The sequence below is a fragment of the Girardinichthys multiradiatus genome, chromosome 12, assembly GCF_021462225.1.
Source record: "Girardinichthys multiradiatus isolate DD_20200921_A chromosome 12, DD_fGirMul_XY1, whole genome shotgun sequence".
Classification (NCBI taxonomy): Eukaryota; Metazoa; Chordata; class Actinopteri; order Cyprinodontiformes; family Goodeidae; genus Girardinichthys; species Girardinichthys multiradiatus.
Genome location: NC_061805.1, coordinates 42,207,408 through 42,228,981, shown reverse-complemented (window position 1 = coordinate 42,228,981; position 21,574 = coordinate 42,207,408). Strand labels below are relative to the sequence as shown.

The 21,574-nt window shown below is 38.3% G+C and overlaps 1 protein-coding gene across 1 annotated transcript; it reads right to left on the bottom strand.

Moving 5' to 3' along the window:
• Positions 1–5,719: 5,719 nt before the first annotated feature.
• On the bottom strand, positions 5,720–21,118 carry krt1-c5 (keratin, type 1, gene c5). Its single transcript, XM_047380222.1, has 10 exons — positions 21,067–21,118; positions 19,608–19,759; positions 14,423–14,823; positions 14,237–14,319; positions 12,652–12,808; positions 10,583–10,747; positions 10,367–10,492; positions 7,897–8,114; positions 6,583–6,611; positions 5,720–6,200 (listed from the first exon to the last, which is right to left on the bottom strand). Exons 3-10 carry the CDS (start codon positions 14,813–14,815, stop codon positions 6,085–6,087), a joined length of 1,287 nt encoding a protein of 428 aa, XP_047236178.1. The 5' UTR covers positions 14,816–14,823; positions 19,608–19,759; positions 21,067–21,118; the 3' UTR covers positions 5,720–6,084.
• Positions 21,119–21,574: the final 456 nt, after the last annotated feature.

The following is a 21,574-nucleotide window of genomic DNA, read 5'->3' as shown; positions in this document are numbered from 1 at the left end:
TGCATGACGTTTTAACCAAACGGGTGGTAAAAGTGGCGTTTTGTGGCACTGTTGGCTTGCCATAATAAAAGGAGTGGAAGGAGGGGCGTTTCGGCATTCCCTACACAGTTTGTACTAAAATCTGTGATTTCAAAGCCTTGTCCAGCTGCTGACTGATGTTTGTCAGGTTTAATGAAGAAAGAAAGAGAGGGAGATATACAACCAAACAGACAAATTAGACCATTACACTAATTTCACGCAATTATTTTGATGTTAAACTCTGAAGAAGAAAAGAAAAAGCATGGCTACAACCATTTTTCTGAATGTCTAGTACCCAAACTCTCACAATAAAGTGTTGAAAATTCACTTTTTTTCAATACAATTCAATTCAGTTTTATTTATATAGCGCCAATTCACAACACATGTTGTGTCAAGGCACTTCACAACAGTCAGGTACATACATTCCAATTAATCCTAACCATTGAACAGTGCAGTCAAAGTTAGTTATTTATTCAAATTGGATAAAAAGTTTTTCTGTCTAAGGAAACCCAGCAGATTGCATCGAGTCAGTGACTTGCAGCATTCCCTCCTCCTGGATGAGCATGTAGAGACAGTGGACAGTCACTGGCGTTGACTTTGCAGCAATCCCTCATACTGAGCATGCATGTAGCGACAGCGGAGAGGAAAAACTCCCTTTTAACAGGAAGAAACCTCCAGCAGAACCAGAACCAGGCTCAGTGTGAGCGGCCATCTGCCACGACCGACTGGGGGTTTGAGAGAACAGAGCAGAGACACAAAGAGAACAAAGAAGCACTGATCCAGGAGTACTTTCTATGGGAAGGAAAAGTAAATGTTAATGGATGTAGCTCCTTTAGTCGTTTCACCTAGAAAGAAAGAACAGATAAACTCTGAGCCAGTTTTCAAGGTTAGAGTCTGAAAAAGAGCACATATAATTAGTCACAGTAAAAGCTCAGTCAATTTCCATGTCTAGGAGAGAGAAAGGGTTAAACACTAAAAGACAGGGCAAAGTGGATCATTGGTAGAGGGTGAGCATTAAGTTGTTGCCAGCAGAAGCTCGGACGATGCCCCTCTCCTGAAAGGTGTCACAAGTAGACACAGAGCCAGGTCAGGTGTAGCTTCTAGGAAGAGAAAAGAGAGAACAAGGTTAAAAGCTGAAATAACAGCAAATAATGCAAATTTGGAGAGTAGTGTGAGAATGTAGCGAAGGGGGTGAAAGTGGTCATTATGTCCTCCAGCAGCCTAAGCCTATAGCAGCATAACTACACAGATAGTTTCAGTTCAGATTATTTAATTAAACGGCGCTTATTTACAACAATGTTGTCACAAGGAACCCCACAAAGGGTCCCACTGATGGTCATTGTTATACTAAAAACCACAAGGATTGGGATATCTCTCTCTGTGAGACTGATTATTTACGATTAAATACGAACAAACATGCAGTATTTTCTAATTCCAGCATGCTGGCCAAAACTCTGTTCTGTGTAGATAAAAGTTACTTTAACTCAAGGAGCTCTTTCATGCTCTTTCCACTTCAACAGTTGAGGAATAATTTAGCTAGACAGTTAACATTACAGGCTAATATATGTTGAAGGCTAAATATAATACTTTATGATTTCAAAAAATTATGAATAAGTAGGAAAATGTTACTTAGCTGTCTGTCTCAATTTTATGAGCATATAGACCCAATGTTACAAATAACTACCTAAAGTAGGTTAGTGATTTGAAATGAAAGGCAGGTCTAATTTTATAAATAAATTTGGCAATGGATGCCCTTTGTTGGCTTGAGCACCTGCCTCCAAAAATGTCTGTGCATGTTCTGACCAGCACCAGATCCAATTGGGATGTTGTGCTGGTCTGGTTTTGGCTTTCTGGATATCTTCTGTATTTTCCCCTTTCAGCGTGATGCTGTCCCTCAACATCAATTCAAAGCTTAACAAATTAAGGCTGCACCTCAGTGTATACTAGATGAACTCTTAACAGCATTTTTGGCGTTTACAATTGACCAATATAATTTTACAGTGACAGTTGATTAACCATCACTGATGGCAAGTTCGAAAGATTCTCTTTTTCAAAATAGATGAGCTACTGATATGAGTAAAAAGACACAACATTTTAAGATTTTGAGACGTGTAGGCTTTTACTTTTCTGCCACACAATGACAGGTATTTTTGATAGAATTTTCTGTTCGAAGTACAATAATACAACAGTATGGCCTCTTCCACCTCAGATTTAAAAAATGAACGCACAGTTTTAACTTTTGTTTTTTTTTCTGTATCAACAATTGTTTTGATAAATGCAAACAACGCGGCTCTTATTAAACTAAAATTGTTTAGATTACATAACTAAATACAATTCACAATAAAATATATTATGTTGTAAAAGGTTAGCCACATTTATTCATGTATTTAAAAATTTTATAATTTTGTCATTGTATTACTGTTGATATTATGCGTGTCATACTCGTCTGAAGTTTGGTGGTGTGTTACATTTTGCATCCACATGGGGGCGGTGTGTCAATGCTATTTTGGCTACTAGGAAGCAGTTTTGCCAACTGACTGTTTTGCTTCAATACAGGCTGTAATAAGGAGTCTTCAAAAATTCAAGGACACTATGAGAAAGTACTAAATACACTGAAGTTCTTTATAATTCACTTCTGCAGGCATAGTTGATAAACAGCACACTTCATATGTATTGACACTCCTGCTAAAAGTAGGTGAAAAAATATTTGTATAAATACATCTTTGAAACATTTAATCCTTCATTTTTGTACTTTTATCCAGTGGTAGGGGGGTCTCATGTCAAGAAATAATAGTGTTGAATATAATCATCAGTGCTACAATTGTTGACACCTCTAACAATTCCTAAAAACAAATAAAAACAGAGATTTTCTTAATTTGTAGCGTACTTATTGACGCCTGATGGCTACACCGTCTCCCTGTACCACCTTCTTCAAACCTGGAGTTTTAGTTTTTAGAGCAAGTGGTTAATTGCCTGACTGTGATGTTAAAATGTTCAAAACCAACATCCTTCTGATCTTGAGGCCGTTTAGGATTTGGGCATGCACTGAACACAAAATAATCTTAATTTGTCGCTTACTTATTTAGGTGGAGTCCCGAACTGAAAGTCCAGTCTTGACAGACTGGACTTTCAATTTGGAATACGTGGAGTAAAAGTATGCCAGGTGTCGCTCGGTATTTGAGCGGTTAGCACTGTAGCCTTGCGGCAATAAGTTCCTGGGAGTACCCCGCCTATTGCCCAATGAGATAGGCATCAGACCCCCCCAAGATCCTGTAGGGGTAATCGAGTATAGACGATGGATGGATGTATGGATGGATGGACGGACCCATATTTATCTTGCCATCAGTCACAATGAGAAGAATGGTAAAAAAAAAATCTCTCAAAGTAACTATTGAAGAACTGCAGCAAAGAGTGGCATCTTAGGGCCACCAAGTCTCCGTAGCAACAGTTAGATGCTATCTACATATACCTTAATATTTTTGTGTACTAAATTCTACTACTACTTTAACTGGAACTGTGCACATTCCTCAGCTGAGAATAAAATTGTGCTTTTGACAACAGACACTCCTGCTTGTGTTGGGCGTAAAACAAAGGATGAATGTGTGGAAAAGCACCTTACGGCCACTGTGAAGTATGATGGAGGAGCTGTGATGCTGTGGGCCTGGTTCCCTTCCAAAGGTCCTGTAAATATTGTTAGAGTGCATGTAAACATAATAAATGCTTTGTACACATTTTAATTTTGGAAGATGAAATGTCTAGATTAAGCGCTTCAAACTGTGGACTGATAGATAAAATGAGCTGCTTAACTGGTTTAACATCAACTGTACAACACAGTAATGTTTTTAAAAGAAGACGTTTTTATCCTTTTCAGACAACACAGTAACACCTCTGAGAAACCTTTTGCCTAACAAAAAGCTTCAGTGATTAGACTTCAAAACACAAAGTGGCTGAAATCCCCAAATAACATGATTGCTCCTGGAGCACTTTGTCACCTGGAATATGATCGGGTTTCATGGGACAAGTTTCAGGTGGAGAACAAAAACGTCTGGCACAATTTTTAGCGGTGACTGTGCTCTTTTTCTAGGTGTTGCAACACTCTAACAGCATCACAGTAACCCTTACTGACACCTTTTACTCCCAGCTCTGGAGGATTTTGTTTAAAGCTGTCTGATGTTAAAATATATGGAAATAATTACACTGTGAACATATACACAGAAACTCTCCCACCAGGTTGTAATGTGAAACGTCTGCTGTTTGAGCCCTTTTGGTGCTGAATCATGTTTCTCTGGTTCTGACGCCCTCTTCTTTTGTTCTCTGAGTATCTGTCAGAGTTTCAGCTTAAGCTCAAATCCTTCCAGAAGACAAATTTTATACTGTATTGCTATTGCACAGCTGCTTATTATGATTCATGTGCAACTATTATGAAATAAAGTTCCAGTTTACATCCACTCATCATCTGCATGAATGTCAGATTAATTTGGGGCTTTTAGTAATTTATTCCAACCATCTTTCTTCAGAGTGGAACGATTACACAATGTGTAACTTTATTTATTTTTAAAAGCAAGAAATGAGTGCATAAGTTTGCATTTATTCTAGATTTTGCTCTACACAGCTGGTAAAAATCATAGGCCTCCATTAACATTTGGTTAAATGTCCCTTTGGAAGTATTGCCTCAGTCACAGACTTTTTGTAATCCCTACCAAGCTACTAGCATAATTCTGGCTGTGTATTTAACCTCTCCTCCTATCAGAAATGGCAGGTCTCATTTTAATTTCACCCTCATAGGCATAATCAATACATTTCCAGTAGGTCCGAGGTCAGTACAATGGGAGATCTATTCAGTAAACCACCCAAAAAACAGTTTTCTTGTGTGTTTGGGGTCATTGTCCTGTTGGAACATCCAGCTGTGTCCAAGTTTCAATCATAGCTGTTGATCTGAAAGGTAGTGCTTCATTGATTCATTCAGTTTGTGCAATACACCAGTACCATGATGCAGCTGAAAGTGGTAGTTGTGTGTTGGTGATGTTATCTGGTTTTACTGTGAACAGTGAAATCACTCTTTCAGCAGTTTCCACTTCATGGCAAACCTGAGCGTTGGTTGTTCTGGACTGTTCCACAATGTTCTAACCCATCTTCTTTCACCTGAAGAGGTAATTTTGGGTCAGGTGGTTGAAATTTGGACAATGCTGGGTGTTCCAACAAAACTGGGACCACAAACATAAATCAAACTAGTTTGTGAATGGATAAAAGCAAACATTAAGCTTTTGGAATGGCCTTCCAGAAGCCCCAATCTTACTCCTTATGGAAATAAGTGGATTCTGCTTCAGAACCAGGTCTTTGGCTCAATATAAATGAACTCTGCCAGGGGCAGTTTACACATATCAAGCCAGAATTATGCCAGAAGATAGGTGTTTGCTAAGTACAGAATTGAGGTCCAACATGCTCAGGGTAATTTACTCAAATATTAGTGAAGGTGTATGTACTGGAGCCTTTCTGCATAATCTGGACTAGTTGTGGATATGAAAAAAAAACCTGTATATTCAACCTGGTGCATCCAACTTCTGTTTTTAAAATCACTTATTACATTATAGACCAAAAAATAATATCACATTCATCTCCATGAGTATCGTATTAATTTTTGACATGACAATCCTTGATGATCCTATGCAACGAACTCTGAAACAATTGCTGAGATTTAGACTGTAGGTGAAAGTACAAGTTTTTATTTAATTTATAAACAAATTAATGGCAGCGAGATGCTCGTTCTGACAGTTCTGTAGTAATGACCCATTAGTAAGTGTGGTAAAACAATTCCTGGATTTCATTCCTAACCTTAGGTCTTAGTTCCTGAAATCAAAGTTATGTTGACAGTTAAGATTAGTTAAAAACTTAGAAACTAGCAAATTAATGGAATGTTAAGAACTGAAATGAAATAAACAATAAATGAAATTTTAATCTTCAGTTCCATTTCCAGAGATTCAGAACAGCTTCAGACAACAACACAAATTGTTGCACTTCCAGCAGGTAGTTTGGATTATAAAACACAGCGCCATGCTTTATTTAGGCTTATTTCTTGCAGTCCTCAATCTGCTCCACCTCACTTGACTCGTCCACGACCTTTCCATTGATCATCGTCTGTGTGACAACTTTTACGATCTTCCTGGTACGGACCTCCGGGTCTTCTGCAACACAGGAACCGAGCAGGATTAATTACATTTATCTAATGCCAGCTGGAAACACACTAAAGCAGATCACTGACTGTGTAAGAAAATACAATCTACTGTGTGTTATTGAGGTCATGAAGATGGACTGAAATCTAATGATTGGATGATCTGGGCCAACACGACTGCAACGAGGATGACAAAGAAAGAAATCTTTTCTTTTTTGTAGTGGATCAGGTGAACACATGAAAAACCCCATAAAGGATCAGATCCTTTGTATAAGAGATGCTTTTTTTATGCCATTTTTAAATCCTACTGGAATGTCCTTTGATAATGTTAAGAAGATACAGATTCGAATTTTAAAAAAAGATACAGTTTATGAAATATAATAGTCTGGACTTACTTTTTGGAGGTGGAGGTGCTTCTTTCACCCTGTAAAACATAGTTAGATAGGCATTAATTAATAAAACCAAAACAATATCTAACACAATTTTTTTTTAAAACATCACTTTATATCGGAGATTTAACATATTAATGGTAATCTATAAGCAGCCCCTTTTTCACTTAGCTTCATATCTATGTTTTCATAAATATAAATTCTGGTCAAATAAAGCTCAAATAAAGGGTTATTTATTCTATTCTATTCTGTTCTATTCTATTCATGTTTCCTCTCGTTTTGCTAAGTTAAACTAAAATACAATTATTTGTCTTCAATTTATTTATTAGAGTAATATGAGACACATCAAAGTTGGCTTAATTTAAGCTCAACATGGAAAGTTGCTTTAAAATCAAATTTAAAGGCAATGCCAAGAACAGCTTCCAGGATCAGTCAAACATCTGTTTATTAAGCATAATCTAAATAAAATGCTCTTGAATATAAGGAGTTTTACAGACATTTTTGAAGGGGTGATGGCATTTTTAAATGATCCATATAAGAATCTCTGATTAAAAGCAGTTCTCAAAACCTGTTGTTGATCAATAGTTTGTGATTTTATGTCAGCCTCACTCTTAGTATTACTCATCGAGCCATCAGGATTCACTTTTCAAAGGCACTTAAAATAATAAAAATCAGGGTTGAAACTCATATATATGACATGTGGTGTTCAAAATGTTTCAAAAAAACTTTTCTTTAAAAATCTAACTGTTTTCAAACCTTTACAATGATGTTCATAGTAGAGAAGAGACTGTATTGGCTGCTGCAGTTTCTTATCTGTCTGTGACCTGATTTGACAAGTTTATCAAGCAAGGGAACACATTTTTCAACACGTTTTTTTCACATGCCGTTAACTTCCATTGAGTAAGTATGCTAATGCTAAACAACATTTGGTCATAGATGAACCATTGAAAAACGATAGCATATAACTCACAGGTGGCAGATCCCTGACCTAGCCCTTTAGCATCATCAGCAGGACCCAGACAACACTTGGTTGACATATCTATGTGTTGAGTCAGTTGCATCTGTAGAAACCTAGTGCTCTCCTACAGAAGCTCCTGTTTGAACATAATTTCTGTTGCTCCTAAGAAAAAGGGAGACTGCAGTATCAGGAACATCACTGTACTAATGTAGGCCATGCAATACTCATGAAATGTAGATTGTTATTTTACCGCACTTTAAAGCTATTGAATTTGTTTATTGAAGTATCTGACTGGGACTCTGGTCAGATTCCAGGTCACAAAAATCCCAATCGGGATATCCTGGGCCCTCTTCCCCATTTACATTTCCTCTCCTTCCAGCAGCCGCCTGTAGGTGGCAATCTCCATTTCCAGGTTTTGCTTGATGCGCAGAAGCTGCTCATAGTCAGTTTTGTTGCGCTGCATGTCCAAGCGCAGCTGAGACAGCTCGTCCTCCAGTTGTGTCAGGGTGGCCTGAAGGCGATCCATCTCCATGTTGTATTTGTGTCCGGTCTCTCCCAAGTTTCCCTCTAACACAATAACCTGATGACACAAAATATTAAATGATTAGTTTATAATATAATTCCAATATTTAGCCCTTTTTTCATTGCAGGGACTTGCAGCCAATTTCGACACAATTGTACCTGAGTAATATCAATTTCCCAGGTCCACACTTTCCCAGGTAAAAGGTCCTGGTCTGGGGGTAGGTCTTTCTGATTAACCCCTTGATTGTTGACCGACGGGGTTATGTGGTGAGACTGATCGTTGGTGTACCCTTTCTTGCAGTGTTCTAACTCTTGCTCACCCATCATATTCAGTTCAATTCAATTCAGTCTTATTTATATAGCACCAATTCACAACATGTCGTCTCAAGACCCTCATGTTGTTTTCAGCTTTACACAAGATTCATATTTAAGTGTGCATTTTGTGATCGAGAGTGGACCAAAGAAAGAGGATATATGATAGGTGTATGGACGATAAGGTTCAGGGTCTTTTGAGTATTTTTGCTAATGAAGACATTCAGCGGGACTTTTAGTAACACGGAATAATGGGGTGTACACCAAAGTCGATTTTTGTGAGCCTCTGAAATATGTCTCAATTTTAAGTAAAAGAAATGCTAAACCATTTTTATAGTCAAAGCTTTATAATACACTGTCTTTTAGAAAGATTAAGCATGTTTAATTACCAGACAAGACGACTCCTTGAATAGTGTGCTGCTCATGTAGCAACAAGAATAGTGACGCAAAAGGCGAACCCCCATGGGGATAAAAGGTTAAAGCTTTTGTATCATCTCAGACAAAGTGTCACAACAGTCCGACGATGAGCTCACCATTTCATTTGTAGTGTGTCTTTGCTAAGTAGCCTGTTTGAGCCCTTCTATTAGATCACCCTCACCACTTAGCCTGACATATGAGTTACTGTCAGCATAATATTATCAACCCATTCAATTTAGTGGGTTCGGTATCACACTGCGCAAACATTTAGGAGCTTTATGTACCTCTGCAGGACAGGGTATCTGTCAATATCTTGACATACTGGTTGATTACAGTAGTTAAACCACTCTGCACTTTGTGTATCTATACAGTAATAGCTCTTTACACACAAAGGGTAAGCAGCTGTTTTCCATTGACTGTCCCGACATGTCTGCACCTCAGAAGGCGAGGTGAGGATGTGGAAGAGCTTCGAAACAGAGGAGGAGTAGGTGGGCTCTAATGAGAGACAGGAATTTTTTTAAATTTCTTATTTAAAAAACGCTATCACTGTGATGAGTACTTCTTTGAGAACATTTATATTTCTTCTTTGCAATGAGCTAGACCATCTTTCCATCTTTGCAGATGACCTTGATCAATCGTTTCTCAGGCGTTCTTTAGTTTTTTTTTGGACTTTTAACTTTCAGTCCTGGTAGAGTCCAGGGCATCACAGGCTTAAAGTTATGATTTTTTAAGCTACCCAACTTTGACTTATGCTTCATCCAGGCAAAAAGAAGGCATTTTACTCAACACATGACAAAAAACTTATCAAAGAGACTATTTTACATCTGATTGTTAAACACAAAAACACAATTTGTTCCAATTCTATTTGTTAAATTTGTAAAACTCATCAAAGATAACCCACTAAGACTAAGAATATAGTGCTGTAGTGCCAAATAGAGGAGCTATTAGCTAAAACCTTTAATCACACATTACACAACATACTGTCATGGTCAGGTACAGGGACAAGACAAAAACAGGAGAAAAAGCAACATCTGAGAAATCCTGAAAAATTGGTAGATGTGGTCAAAACCTTTAAAATATTACAAGAAAGTCTGATTCCTGGGAAGTAAAAAGAGATAAGAAGTGGTTAAAAACGATAATGCTAACTGCATAGTGAACCAAAAGTATTCCTACCTCGTAAAGTTTTTATATTTGTCATATTACAGCCACATATTCTGGTCTTTTTTTGGAAATGTTTTGTGATAGACCAGCACAAAGAATTGCCTAATTGTGAAACGAAAGGAAAACAATAAATGGGGTTCACTTCTTTTTACAAATAAACATCTAAAAGTGTGACATGCAATTTATTCAGCTCCTTAAGGTAAAACCTTTATTTTGTTAAAATTTGTTAAAAGTATTTTGTTAAAAACATTGAAAACTATGTCCTTGATTTTTAAGTGTTGATGTATCACATAAAGTCCCACTAAAATACATGCAGTTGTAAATTTGTAGTTGTAATGTATAAAAAGTAAGGAAGTTCAAAGGGTATGAATACTTTTGAAGGGTACCATATAGTCTGAACACCCATAAACTGCAGATTACCTGTCTTCGTAGACTGTCCAGTTCAACCTCCAGAGCCTGCAGGAACCGCCTCCTCTCGCTGAGCTCTCCCTGGGCGCAGCGGAGCGCCTCGTTGCTTTCTTTGACCTCGGACTGCACGGCCTCTAACTGTGGACACATGTCGGTAAAACAAGCTGTCTCTTACAAAGTCTGCACTCAGTAACAATAACAGTAGAAATAAGAACGATTCATGCCAACCTTCTTGAGGTACCAGGCTTCGGCATCCTCCTTGTTCTTGCGAGCTATGCCTTCATACTGGACCCTCAACTCGGCCATGATGGCCCCCAGGTCAGGCCCCTGAGCAGCATCTACCTCCACACTGACCTGCTCATTGGCCAGACGTCCCTTCAGGGCACTAATCTCCTGCAATAATTACAGTTGGCATGAACTCTTCCGTACTGTTTTCCAACTGAACAAATACACTTTACAGAGATTACAGTGATGCATTTATGAATGCACATGCTGATGGCTATCATCTAAACCATGAAGCCTTGATTTCAGACAAAGACAGATAATAATCCATCTCTCAGATTTGGCCCACTGAGGTAATGCTGCAGACCCGCTCAGCTGCAGAGAGCCAGGTATTAAGATATGTTCACTAGCTTGACTCTGCATCTTTAAAGTATAAACATCAAAAAATGAGAAAAGGAAGAAGAAAAAGCTGCAAGACTTGTATACTTTTAAGTTCAAGAGCTGTCTTGGTTCAACAATGACAACAAAGTGTGTTTTTCTACAGTTTGTAAGCAAAATTGCTGTAGAGATTTAAAAATGGATGATGAATGTAATTTGGAAGATAATTATCTATTCCTCAGAGTGACTTCTTTTTGAAAAGATCAAATTTTTCTTTGTTATGGGTTAAAGCAAAATGGTTGTAGTCTCTTTTTATTTCACGAAGAAACCAACAAGGAGAATTAAGTGAAACTCAGAATGAATGATTCTGGCTTGACAGCTCTTCCTTGACACTAACACTTTCTGTAGCTATTTCTGTCTTTACTTATAAAACATAGAGGACTTTTTTTTTTTACATAGCATTTATCCTAAAACGTACAATTCCAGGCACAGCAGAGGTAGATCTGGAATAAAGACATATTAAGCTGGGCCCATAATTATTCAGAAGGTATTGTTTTTTAAAAGACCTTTTCCCAGTTTTTATTTATATTTTAACACAAAAATTATGTCAGAAATATTTCATTACCCTCTCAATGATCAATGGAAAAGCCTTTATTGGCACCAAAGCAATTAGATTTTTTAAAGTAACTTACAAACAAGCTTTTTGTATGTTTCCACTGGTTTATGATGATTTATTTTTAGTGATGAGCTACAAGTCTATAAGACTGGAAGGCCTCTTTGCCATAACTCTAATCTTTAGTTTCCTCAACAGATTGGATTTTAGTCTAGACTCTGGCTGGGCTGCAGCAAAATGTTAATAATACCTCCAATCAGAAGGTCAAATTAAAAGATTACTTTAAATTCAAATCTGCCAGGGGTATAAATCCTTTTCGTCTTTACAGTAGACACTTTTTAGGGGATTCCACCCTTTAATATCTAAAACGTTAATCAAGCAGCTTGTGTAACTATCAACAGAACAAGAAATGTATCGTAAATATTCAGATTTGTTTTTAAATGTTGCCCTGTATTGCTAAATGTAAAATGTCAGTGGCTTTGCGCTGTCAATTGCTTTCCCTTGTTACAAAAAATAACTTGGATAAAATCTACAAAAAACAAGAAAAGAATGTTAGGCAGCATTCTTCCCATGAATATGAATTTAATGTTTTTCTGTGATACTGGGCAGCTAACATACAGCATTTCTTGATCGTTGAAGTACACTGTGTAAACTGTAATGTAAAACTTATTTAACAGCTGACATCCTGGACACCACACCTGACTGTCTAAACACTCCCAGTTTCTGCAGCTGGATTGACTTATGTTTGATGATAATGGGCGTGCCCGGGTTCATACTGTACCATTATCATGTTTTAGACACCTGAGAAAGTAAACACTGGCTGGCCCAGCTAAATAACAGCGTGTTTTGATCATATAGAGGTGCAGGACAGTTTTGTGCAGCTCTGGGCACCAAATGCCCACCTAATTTGTATCCAAAAGCATTTTTTAAATAATTGTATTTCTAAAGAGTGGATGTTTCTCAACTACGAGACATTGATGTCTAAATTACTCTTTGTTTGTGAACAGCTTTACTGTCCATTTCCCATGGGAAAAACACTTTAACGTCAGAGGTGCCTCTGTTCAGACCTCAGATTCATTCTCACCTCATCATGATTTTTCTTGAGGTAGTACAGCTCCTCCTTCAGGCTGTCCAAGTCTCCTCTCAGAGTGGCAATGATCTGGTCATGGTCTGACTTTGCTCTTCTTAGAGCCTGACAGTCCCTCTCTACTGACTGGCACAATGAGGCCTCTGCTTCCCATCTGCAGGAAAAAGAGAGAAAAATGAGAAAAAGTTGACCCCTGCTGCTTCAACATGAGTTAAGAAGGAAAGTAGCAGATAGATGCTGCAAATCAAATATTCTTGATAAACTGATCAAAAGCAAGTATGACCACTTCTATAGACGGAGGCGTTTCGGTAGTTTACTGGTTTGCAGTATATAGGTGTGTGTTAACACAATGCCAAGGAGAAAGGACATCCGCATTGACCTCACCAAAACAATTGCTGCTCTCTCTAAAAAACTATCAGGATGACCCCAGTTTGCAAGGTTGCAAAAGAGTTTTGGAACAATGTCGTTTGGACAGATGAGACCAAAAAAGAGACGTTTGACCATATTTTACATCATGTTCATGCTCAGGAAAAAACAAATACTATGTATTAAAACTAACATATCATAACAACTGACAAGGATGGTGATGGAGGGGTTATTATTTGGGCTTGTTTTGAAGCCCCGGGAGCTAGTCACCATATCAGCCATGAACATCTGTCCAACATACTGCTTTACATTTCAATCTGGAATACCTTAAATCAACAAGACAAAAATATTGAACACAGCAACAAATCTACTCCCAGATGGCAGAAAAAGTAAAGAATTAATGGGCTAGAAGTCCAGACCTCAACCTAATTAAAATGCTGTGGTGTGACCTTAGAGTAACTGTGCAGAAATAAAAGCCTGCAAACCTGAATGAACTGAAGCAATGTTATAATTAGCTGATAAAGGCATCCAAATGTTGCTGCTAAAGGTAGCTCTAGAACCTGTGAATGTTATCTCAGGGTACTCTGGTTTCCTTCCACAAACTCTCTTTAAACTGCCCTTAGTAGTGAGTGAGTGAGTGAGTATTTGAGTCAAATTGAGTATTTCAAGAATACAGTATTTTTAAGTAAACCAGAAACACTGATGTCTAGGACTAAATAGTTTTAATTATTTTCAGATGATGGAAAAAGTGCCTACACATTTATGCTTACTTAGTCAGGCAGAAAAGTTGATTTAAGAAACTTTAATATGAGGAAAACTATCTTGCAAACTTATGTAAAAAAGAATTTGTAAAGTTCACACAGACTTTGGTGCTTAATAGAATTTATCAGTCACTTAGTAGATATCTCCTTCACATTAAACCAAAGAACATACCATCAACACATTGTGAAAACCCAGTGGGTGTGTTTTGACTCTACCCTCTTTGCTAACAGCAGACTCTTCAGAGATGGATGACGTCTCTCTGACCTGCATAATCTAACACAACCAACTCTAACTGGTGTTTCTTGGTTGTTCAGTGCCTGAGCACTGTGAGAAGGGGGCTCTTATTTCACAGTCTGACAGAAAGGTAATTTATTCTCCTGCTTTGTTGTCTAGCACTCCCATGTGAACACCCACAGGAAGGTAGAAAGGAAAAAAGCCTTTGTGTGGCACTCACTTGATCCTAAAATCATCGGCTGCCAGTTTGGCATTGTCAATCTCCAGCATGATCCGGGCGTTCTCCAGTGTCCTCTTTCTCATCTGTTAAGTTAAGCATGGTGTAAATTCAGATCAGATTGTTTGTGGTTGAGAAAGTTATCTCCTGGAGAATAATAACAGAAAGTATTTATTCTGAATCACTGACCTCCTGCCCGATGGCATGTGCCTGTGCCATCATCCCCTCAATGTCATGCCCTTTTGGAGTTTTCTCCATCATGAGTTGCTTGATCTTCACCTCCAGCTCGGCGTTGGACCTCTCCAGTGACCTTACCTTGTCCAGGTAGTTGGCCAGCCTGTCATTCAGGCCCTGCATGGTCTCCTTGTCGCTGGTCCCGAGGCCATTGAGGGATAGGCTGGAGCCCAGCATGTTGAGGCCATTTCCCATTGAGACCGAGCGGGACAGTGACAGCGTGCTGACGGTAGACAGAGGAGAGACGGGGGGCTTGGAGCGGAGGCTGCGCCCACTGCCTCTCACTGTGACGCTGGAGAAGGAGGGCTGACGCGCTGAGATGCTGCGCACTGAGAGGGTGGAGGCCATTGTAGAATCTGCAGAAGGTTTAGGTCAGTTTAAGCTTCAATTATGGAGCTCACCTCTGCTTATCTGCACAGATTGTGTCAAAGAAAGATACCTTTTGTCCTATATGTGAGTATCTTTGCTTTACTTAAAATCTAATTGGCAAGCTTTCAGGAAGTTTGCCCTTTTTCTTTTCAGTCCTTTCCTCTATTTTACCAAATACTTGACTTTCTAATGTTGGGACCAACAGCCATGGTTACAATGTGAAAGGCAGTACAGACTTTCCTGGAACTTTCAAAATAAATTGCATTAACCTACTTCCGCCACAGCCAGGAAACGGGGTAACTGCGGACTTCTTGTGACGTCACTGACCAAATAAAACCACCGCTCTTGCTACATCCTGCCTCTTCTACGCGGGTCACACAAGGACCTGAACAGAGAGGCCCAGCGTGCGAATGTCTCTTTGCTGGCAAACAGAGATAACTCTTCAAACTGGATCCAAGGGTGTCACACGATCATATGCACAAGTTAAGTAAGAATGAATTACTGTTGAAAGAATCCGGTATTCATTCATAAAAGGGAAATTAAGGTATAAGCCTGGCTTGACTTTCTCTCTGAGGCCTGCAGAAGCAAACTGTGCTCCAGAGAGTTCCCTGCAGAGACACGATCTCTACAAGCTGAGTCTGAAAGGAGGACAGCAGAGGCCGCCGCATCCCGTGGTAACCTCCAGTGTGGTCAGCGGACAGAATGGGCCGCCCAGCACCTGCTCCGGAGGTTAGCTGGAAGCTAACCCTTTGTTCACAGAGCTTTCTTTGAACTTCTTCGTCGCTCGGACAACTCCTCAGCATGGTTCAGAGGTTAGGTTTGGGCAGAATAATAGAGAAGGATTTAGATTGAAATGATCTAAAGGTTTTTCATTTTATTAAGTTTGGTTTTGTTTGTGTTTAACTCAGCTATCTTGGTGCTAACAGAAAATCTACAGAACACGTGTTCAGGTTGTGTTCTGTGTTTGTGTGTTTTTAAAGTTAAGACAAACTTTACTTAAAGGGTGATTTTAAACACAGAAATCGGCCATAAGGCGCCGTCTGCGCTCATGCATTTTAACCCTTTTATTGACGGCATTTTTTAAAGGTGTGTGTTTGATTCTGGTGCTAAGCTATCAGCTTCTGTTGTTAGCTTAACTGCTAACAGCTAAGAACACGTGCTTGCCTGCTAGGGAATATTTAACAGAAAGGTTGTTAGTTTTCAAGCTAGTAAATGGTAGTCCCTAAACATTATTTTACTAAATCTGATAAGTAAACAACATTAAGCCTAATTTCTCCAGAAAGATTTGGCTCTTTTCCAAAATACTCCCTTAATAACATTTATTTAAATATTATTTTAATTAGACACCGTTGAGAAATGGTCATCCAGAAGGTTGATTTTATTCCGCAGATCATCATTTAAAACATTTTATTAAAATAATATTTTATCTGATCTTGCATTGTGAATGGTTGTCTAAACATTTGCTGATTATTGCCTAAGTTGGTTCCAAGACTAACTTAACTTCATTTCCAGATACTTCAAGATAATCCTTGGTTCTCAAACATAAACATTACATGGTAATGTTGCATCACTCTTTTGGTCATGGTTTCAACCATCTTTAATCAACTTGTTTATATTGTACATAGTCCATTAGTCTTCATTATTCTTTAATTCTGCTTGGTAGTTTAGTTGGATTGTTTTAGTATAGTAAAGAGTTGTTGACTGAAATATGTTTGACTTTGAGTTGACTTATTTTTGCTAATAAATTCTTGTATTTTAAGAAGTTGTGTGAATTAATTCCATGTGTGTGCAGAGTTTATGCTGTTCAATAATGTCAGAGCTCGTCTCACACCTTTCTGTTTTGTCCTAATACCATCGCCTTACTGGGCTGGTATTCACAGGACAACCCTTAACAGAACGAAATATTATTTGATAAAATATTGAAATATTATTAAATAATGAAAAATAATATTCTAAACCGAGACAGTTTTCCTTCCCGGCTGACTTGTATCTTCCAAAAAAAGACCAACTGTAGTGCGCCTTAAAGAAGGTAGAGATTTCTCCTGCTTTTGCTGTTGTTAACACTTAAATGTTTCAGATTATCAACATATTTCATTAGCAAAGACAACCTGAATAAATACACAAAGCAGTACAAACGAGAATTACATTTATTAAGGGAAAAATATCAGAACCAACTTGGCCCCATGTGAAAAAGTAATTGCCCCCTAATAACTGGTTGTGCCACCCTTAGCAGCAACATCTGCCATTAAACATGATTTTACTGGCAGGGAGTTTTTACATCACTGTGGAGGATTTTTCTTTGCACCCTTTTTTCAGAGTTCTAATTCAACCACATTAGAAGGTTTTAAGTATGAACAGCCTGTGAAAAGTAATGTAACAGCAGCTCAATTAGATTTAAGTCCAGTCTTGGACTAGGCCACTGTAAAACTGTAAATCATGTTCTTTTAAGAAATTGACCTGCTTGTTTGCTTTGGATCATTGTCACACTGCATAACCCAAGTGTCCTTGAGCTTAAAGTTAGAAAAAGATGGCCAGACATTCCCCTCCAGGATGTATGGTTAGATCATGGTTTGATTGTTATGATCTTTTTCTAAAATGCTGTTATTTTTACACATCATATGTAATGGGATGAATACATTCTAAAAGGTAAAGATTTTCTTACATCAATTTACAGAATATTTTCCCTTTATGTTCTTAATTTGGAACTTTCTCGCAGATGCCATCTTTTTCTTACTGTTCAATCATGAAACCTGACTTTAAATGAGGTGAGGCTTCCAGTGTATCAGTTAGGGGTTCTTTCATGACCTCCTGGATGAGTAAGCAATGGTTGGTATTTGAACTGTTCTTTTTCCAGAGTGGAATAATGACACAACGTACAAATTCAGAGTAACCAAAATTGGGTTGTACAAGTTTGATTTTGTTGTGCATTTTCTCTTGTTAACACAGGGTTAAAATTATACCTTCGGGCTCAACTATTAACTTCTACCCTCACTATTATTTGGATAAAAGCCCCCTAGTGAATGACAGAAATGCAACACGTTTTTTGTAGCCATACCCAAGCTTCTGTCCTAATTCTAGTTGGAGATTTGCCCGTCTTGGCAGAACTGGTAGACACCAAACAAAATTTGGGTCTTTCTTACACTGAACCAGTTTTAAGTTCATAAACCTTGAATATTGTTTTGTTTGGGGCCACAAAGAAGCCAATTTAACATCAACTGGGAAGATGCAGATCAAGACAGAAACCCATTATAAAACTGTAATCCTCAAGCTGAAATTTGACGCTATTCCAATGAACTAGTGAAATACCTACTGGAGAAAGGTTTTATGGATAGCGAGAAAAAGATTTAGGTTTTTGGCCACAATGAATAAAAAAAATGTTTGGATGAGTCAAGGCGAGGCTTTAAAATCTAAAAACTAGACCAAACTGATACGTTGGTGGAGGTATCATGATTAGGGTCTGTTTTGCTGTCAGTCATACTGGTGCATCGCACTGATGGAAACGGAGAACTACCTCCAAATTTTTCAATTTTAACTAAAATCATTGGCTGGATGGTTAAAAGTTGGACAGAATTGGGATTTCCAACAGGTCCATGAAACACATACCAAAACAGGTGGACCGACCATATAAAGTAAGCTGACATTGAAGTTCTGAAATGGCCCCAGCTCCACACCACTGAATATGTGTGAGGCTGTTTAACAAACTCTTCGAGTACTGTCAAGAAAAGTGATCAAACATCCAGTCAGAATAATGCCAGAAGCTACAAAATGTGTGGTTTCTCCACAACTTCCTAAGGGACATTTAACTAAATTAGAAATTGTTTGTGTATATTTTAGGGGCCCATGTATAATTTTGACCAGATTTCATTTGAAGAAAAACTGCAGTAAAATCAGTAAAATGTATTCAGTAAAATGTTAAATGTTTTAAATCATTAAAGTTTGTGGAATATTTGAATCAACACCGATATAAAGACATTTAAAATGCATAATTTAAGCTTAACATAACACTCAAGCCGTTTATAAATTCAGAGAAATGTCTGACTGGAAGTGTGTTCTGAGATCCTTAATTGAAACTGAACCTGAAATTGTAAAATAATATAATCCAAATGTTCCCATTTTAAACTATCTTAAATAATGTGTAAACATTTATATAATTATTATTCACAGTCTCCATTTCCACTGTTAATGAATGCTACTATGATTAAACAACTGCATGGTTGATGACTTTGTAATTAGCATTTTTACAGATTTAATTGTGTTATGATTGATCTTATGTGAAGCATAACTATTGCTTTCTCAACATTTTAAATCTCTATATACTATCGGTCAAACGTTTTAGAAACCCTTTTTCATTTAGTGGTTTTCTTTATGTTTATGACTATTTGCATTGTACGTAAGTTCTCATTGAAGGCATAAAAACTGAATGAACATATTTTGAATTATGTAGCAAACAAAAATTAGTATAAAAAAAACTTTAAATATGTTATATTTCAGATTCCTCTACAATTTAAATAATCTACAATTTAAATAGTCATGAAAAAAAGAGACCTATTAAGTGAGAATGTTTATTTAAAACCTTTGACTGGTAATGTAGTCTCATTTCTCCCCCTTTAAAAATTAGAAATAGAAAAAGCAATTAAACATCGAGTTAATGCTGAAAACAATGCATTATATCTAGAGTAGAGGGAAATTCTCTCTTAAGAAAAGTTTCCAGGTGGGGTGTTAAATCTGATGTTTAAGGGAGAAAATTGACCAAATTCAAAGCAGGACTTACATGTTCAGTCGGTCTTTCTTTGCTCTGCTTGGCTGAGCCTCTGCTTCTTGGTGGTAAAAGTGACTGTTTTTGCTGCGACTGCTTCCACAGGTGAGTCCTGCAGGGCTGTGGCAGTATTTAGTGGGGAGGAGCCACCAGGGAATCCAGCCCCTCTGCAAACAAGAAGGGGATGCAACATGACACCAAGCAGAATAACCATTCCACCAACATAACCTTTAAAGCTTTAAAGTAGAAAAGGTGTCTGTCCATTGGTCAGAAGACTATAGGTTATTTCAGGAAAAAGGTTTCGATTACTGCATATATATTCAATTAAACAACACTACCGTTGTTATTGTTGGCAGCACACAAAGGACAATATTTGGTCTCATATCTCCAAACAATGATAACCTCTTCCTCAGAGTCCGTTGTGGTTTGCATGAAGCAGACCTGGGTGCCCGCAGTGTACTGAGGGACGATACAAAGCTTTCAGTGTGATGTGAGAAGCTGGCAAGTGCAACCCAGAGGAATGGAGGTGAGAACAATGCAAGGATGGAGTGAAAAGAAAGTAAAGACCCCTGAGAAATGCACAGAGAAATATAGGGCGGAGGTAGACCTGGTTGAACTGGAAACCTCCCAAATGTATAACGGGTCAGTTATCTCTAAACCTTTACAACATGTAATCTCCTTTTTCTGTTCTGTATTATAAACATGTATAATTCTTGATTGCCCTGAGTAGAAATATCAGATCGCTCCATGATACGGACCTGCTTTAGCCCAGTGCGTTACCTGTTAGGTGTAACTCCACCCAGTTTCACCCAATACAGCTCTGTTGTGGTTGAATAGATTCTGGGACTGTTCAGTATTCAAACGTCCTTTTGTCCTGGTTCTGGCATGATGATATGACATATTTGTCACCACAAGAAGAGGAGGAGGTTGGAAAAATCTCCAAAGCTCAAGGTAATTTAAGAGTGATGCCAGAAAAAGCATTTACTGTGCCACCATTATAGATGTAAAAATGTGGAGTTTGTTAAACTCTACTGGGACTTTAAACTGGTACTGGCTTTCTGACAACAAACACCTCGTACTCGTCGTCTTCCGCTTTATCCGGGTCGCGGGGGCAGCAGACTCAGCAGAGACGCCCAGACGTCCCTCTCCCCAGACACCTCCTCCAGCTCCTCCGGGGGGAGCCCAAGGCGCTCCCAGGCCAGCCGAGAGACATAGTCCCTCCAGCGTGTCCTGGGAACACCTAGGTGGGTTTAGTGTGAAACAAAGAAGGAATATGGGAAAAAGCACCTCAAGCCCACAGTACAGTGGAAGAGCTGTGATGCTGTGGGCCTGTCATTCTTCCAGCTTCACTGGAAACCTTGTTAGAATGTGTTGCATTATGAACCGTCAGAAAACTGGAAATGAGTTGTCTACAGGTCTTTCAGCATGATAATGATCCAACACATATGGCCAAAGCATCACAGAAATGGCTTACCAGACACAAAGTCAACCTTTTATGGCCATCTCCATCCTCAGACCTAAATTATACAGAAAACCCATGGGTGAGCTGAAGGGAAGGGAGCATAAAAGAAGGTTCTGGGTGAAAGGGTTTAGCAGCAGGAGTACCAATAATTGTGCCACCAGTGATTTGGTTTTTTTACCCCCAACTAAATGTACTCAAATACAAGGTTGGATTTGCTCAAATCTGTAGTGTGAGATTACGTTAGGGCAATAAAGAGGAATTTATTTCAAATTATTTTACACATCATTAATAGGGGTGACAATAAACAAAGGGGGCATGGCATATCCTCTCTAACTTTAGACTCAACAAAGATGTTGAAAGTCAGGCTTGGCTAGCCTGTTCGGTCAACTCTGACGAGTTCCTAAAAACATTAAGGCACATTTAACATGTTCTTTTTTATATTTCCCTTCGTCAACCACATTAACGAGTTGTTAAAGGGAAAGTCAATAAATATTACTCAAGCTTCTGCTAAGCAAACCTC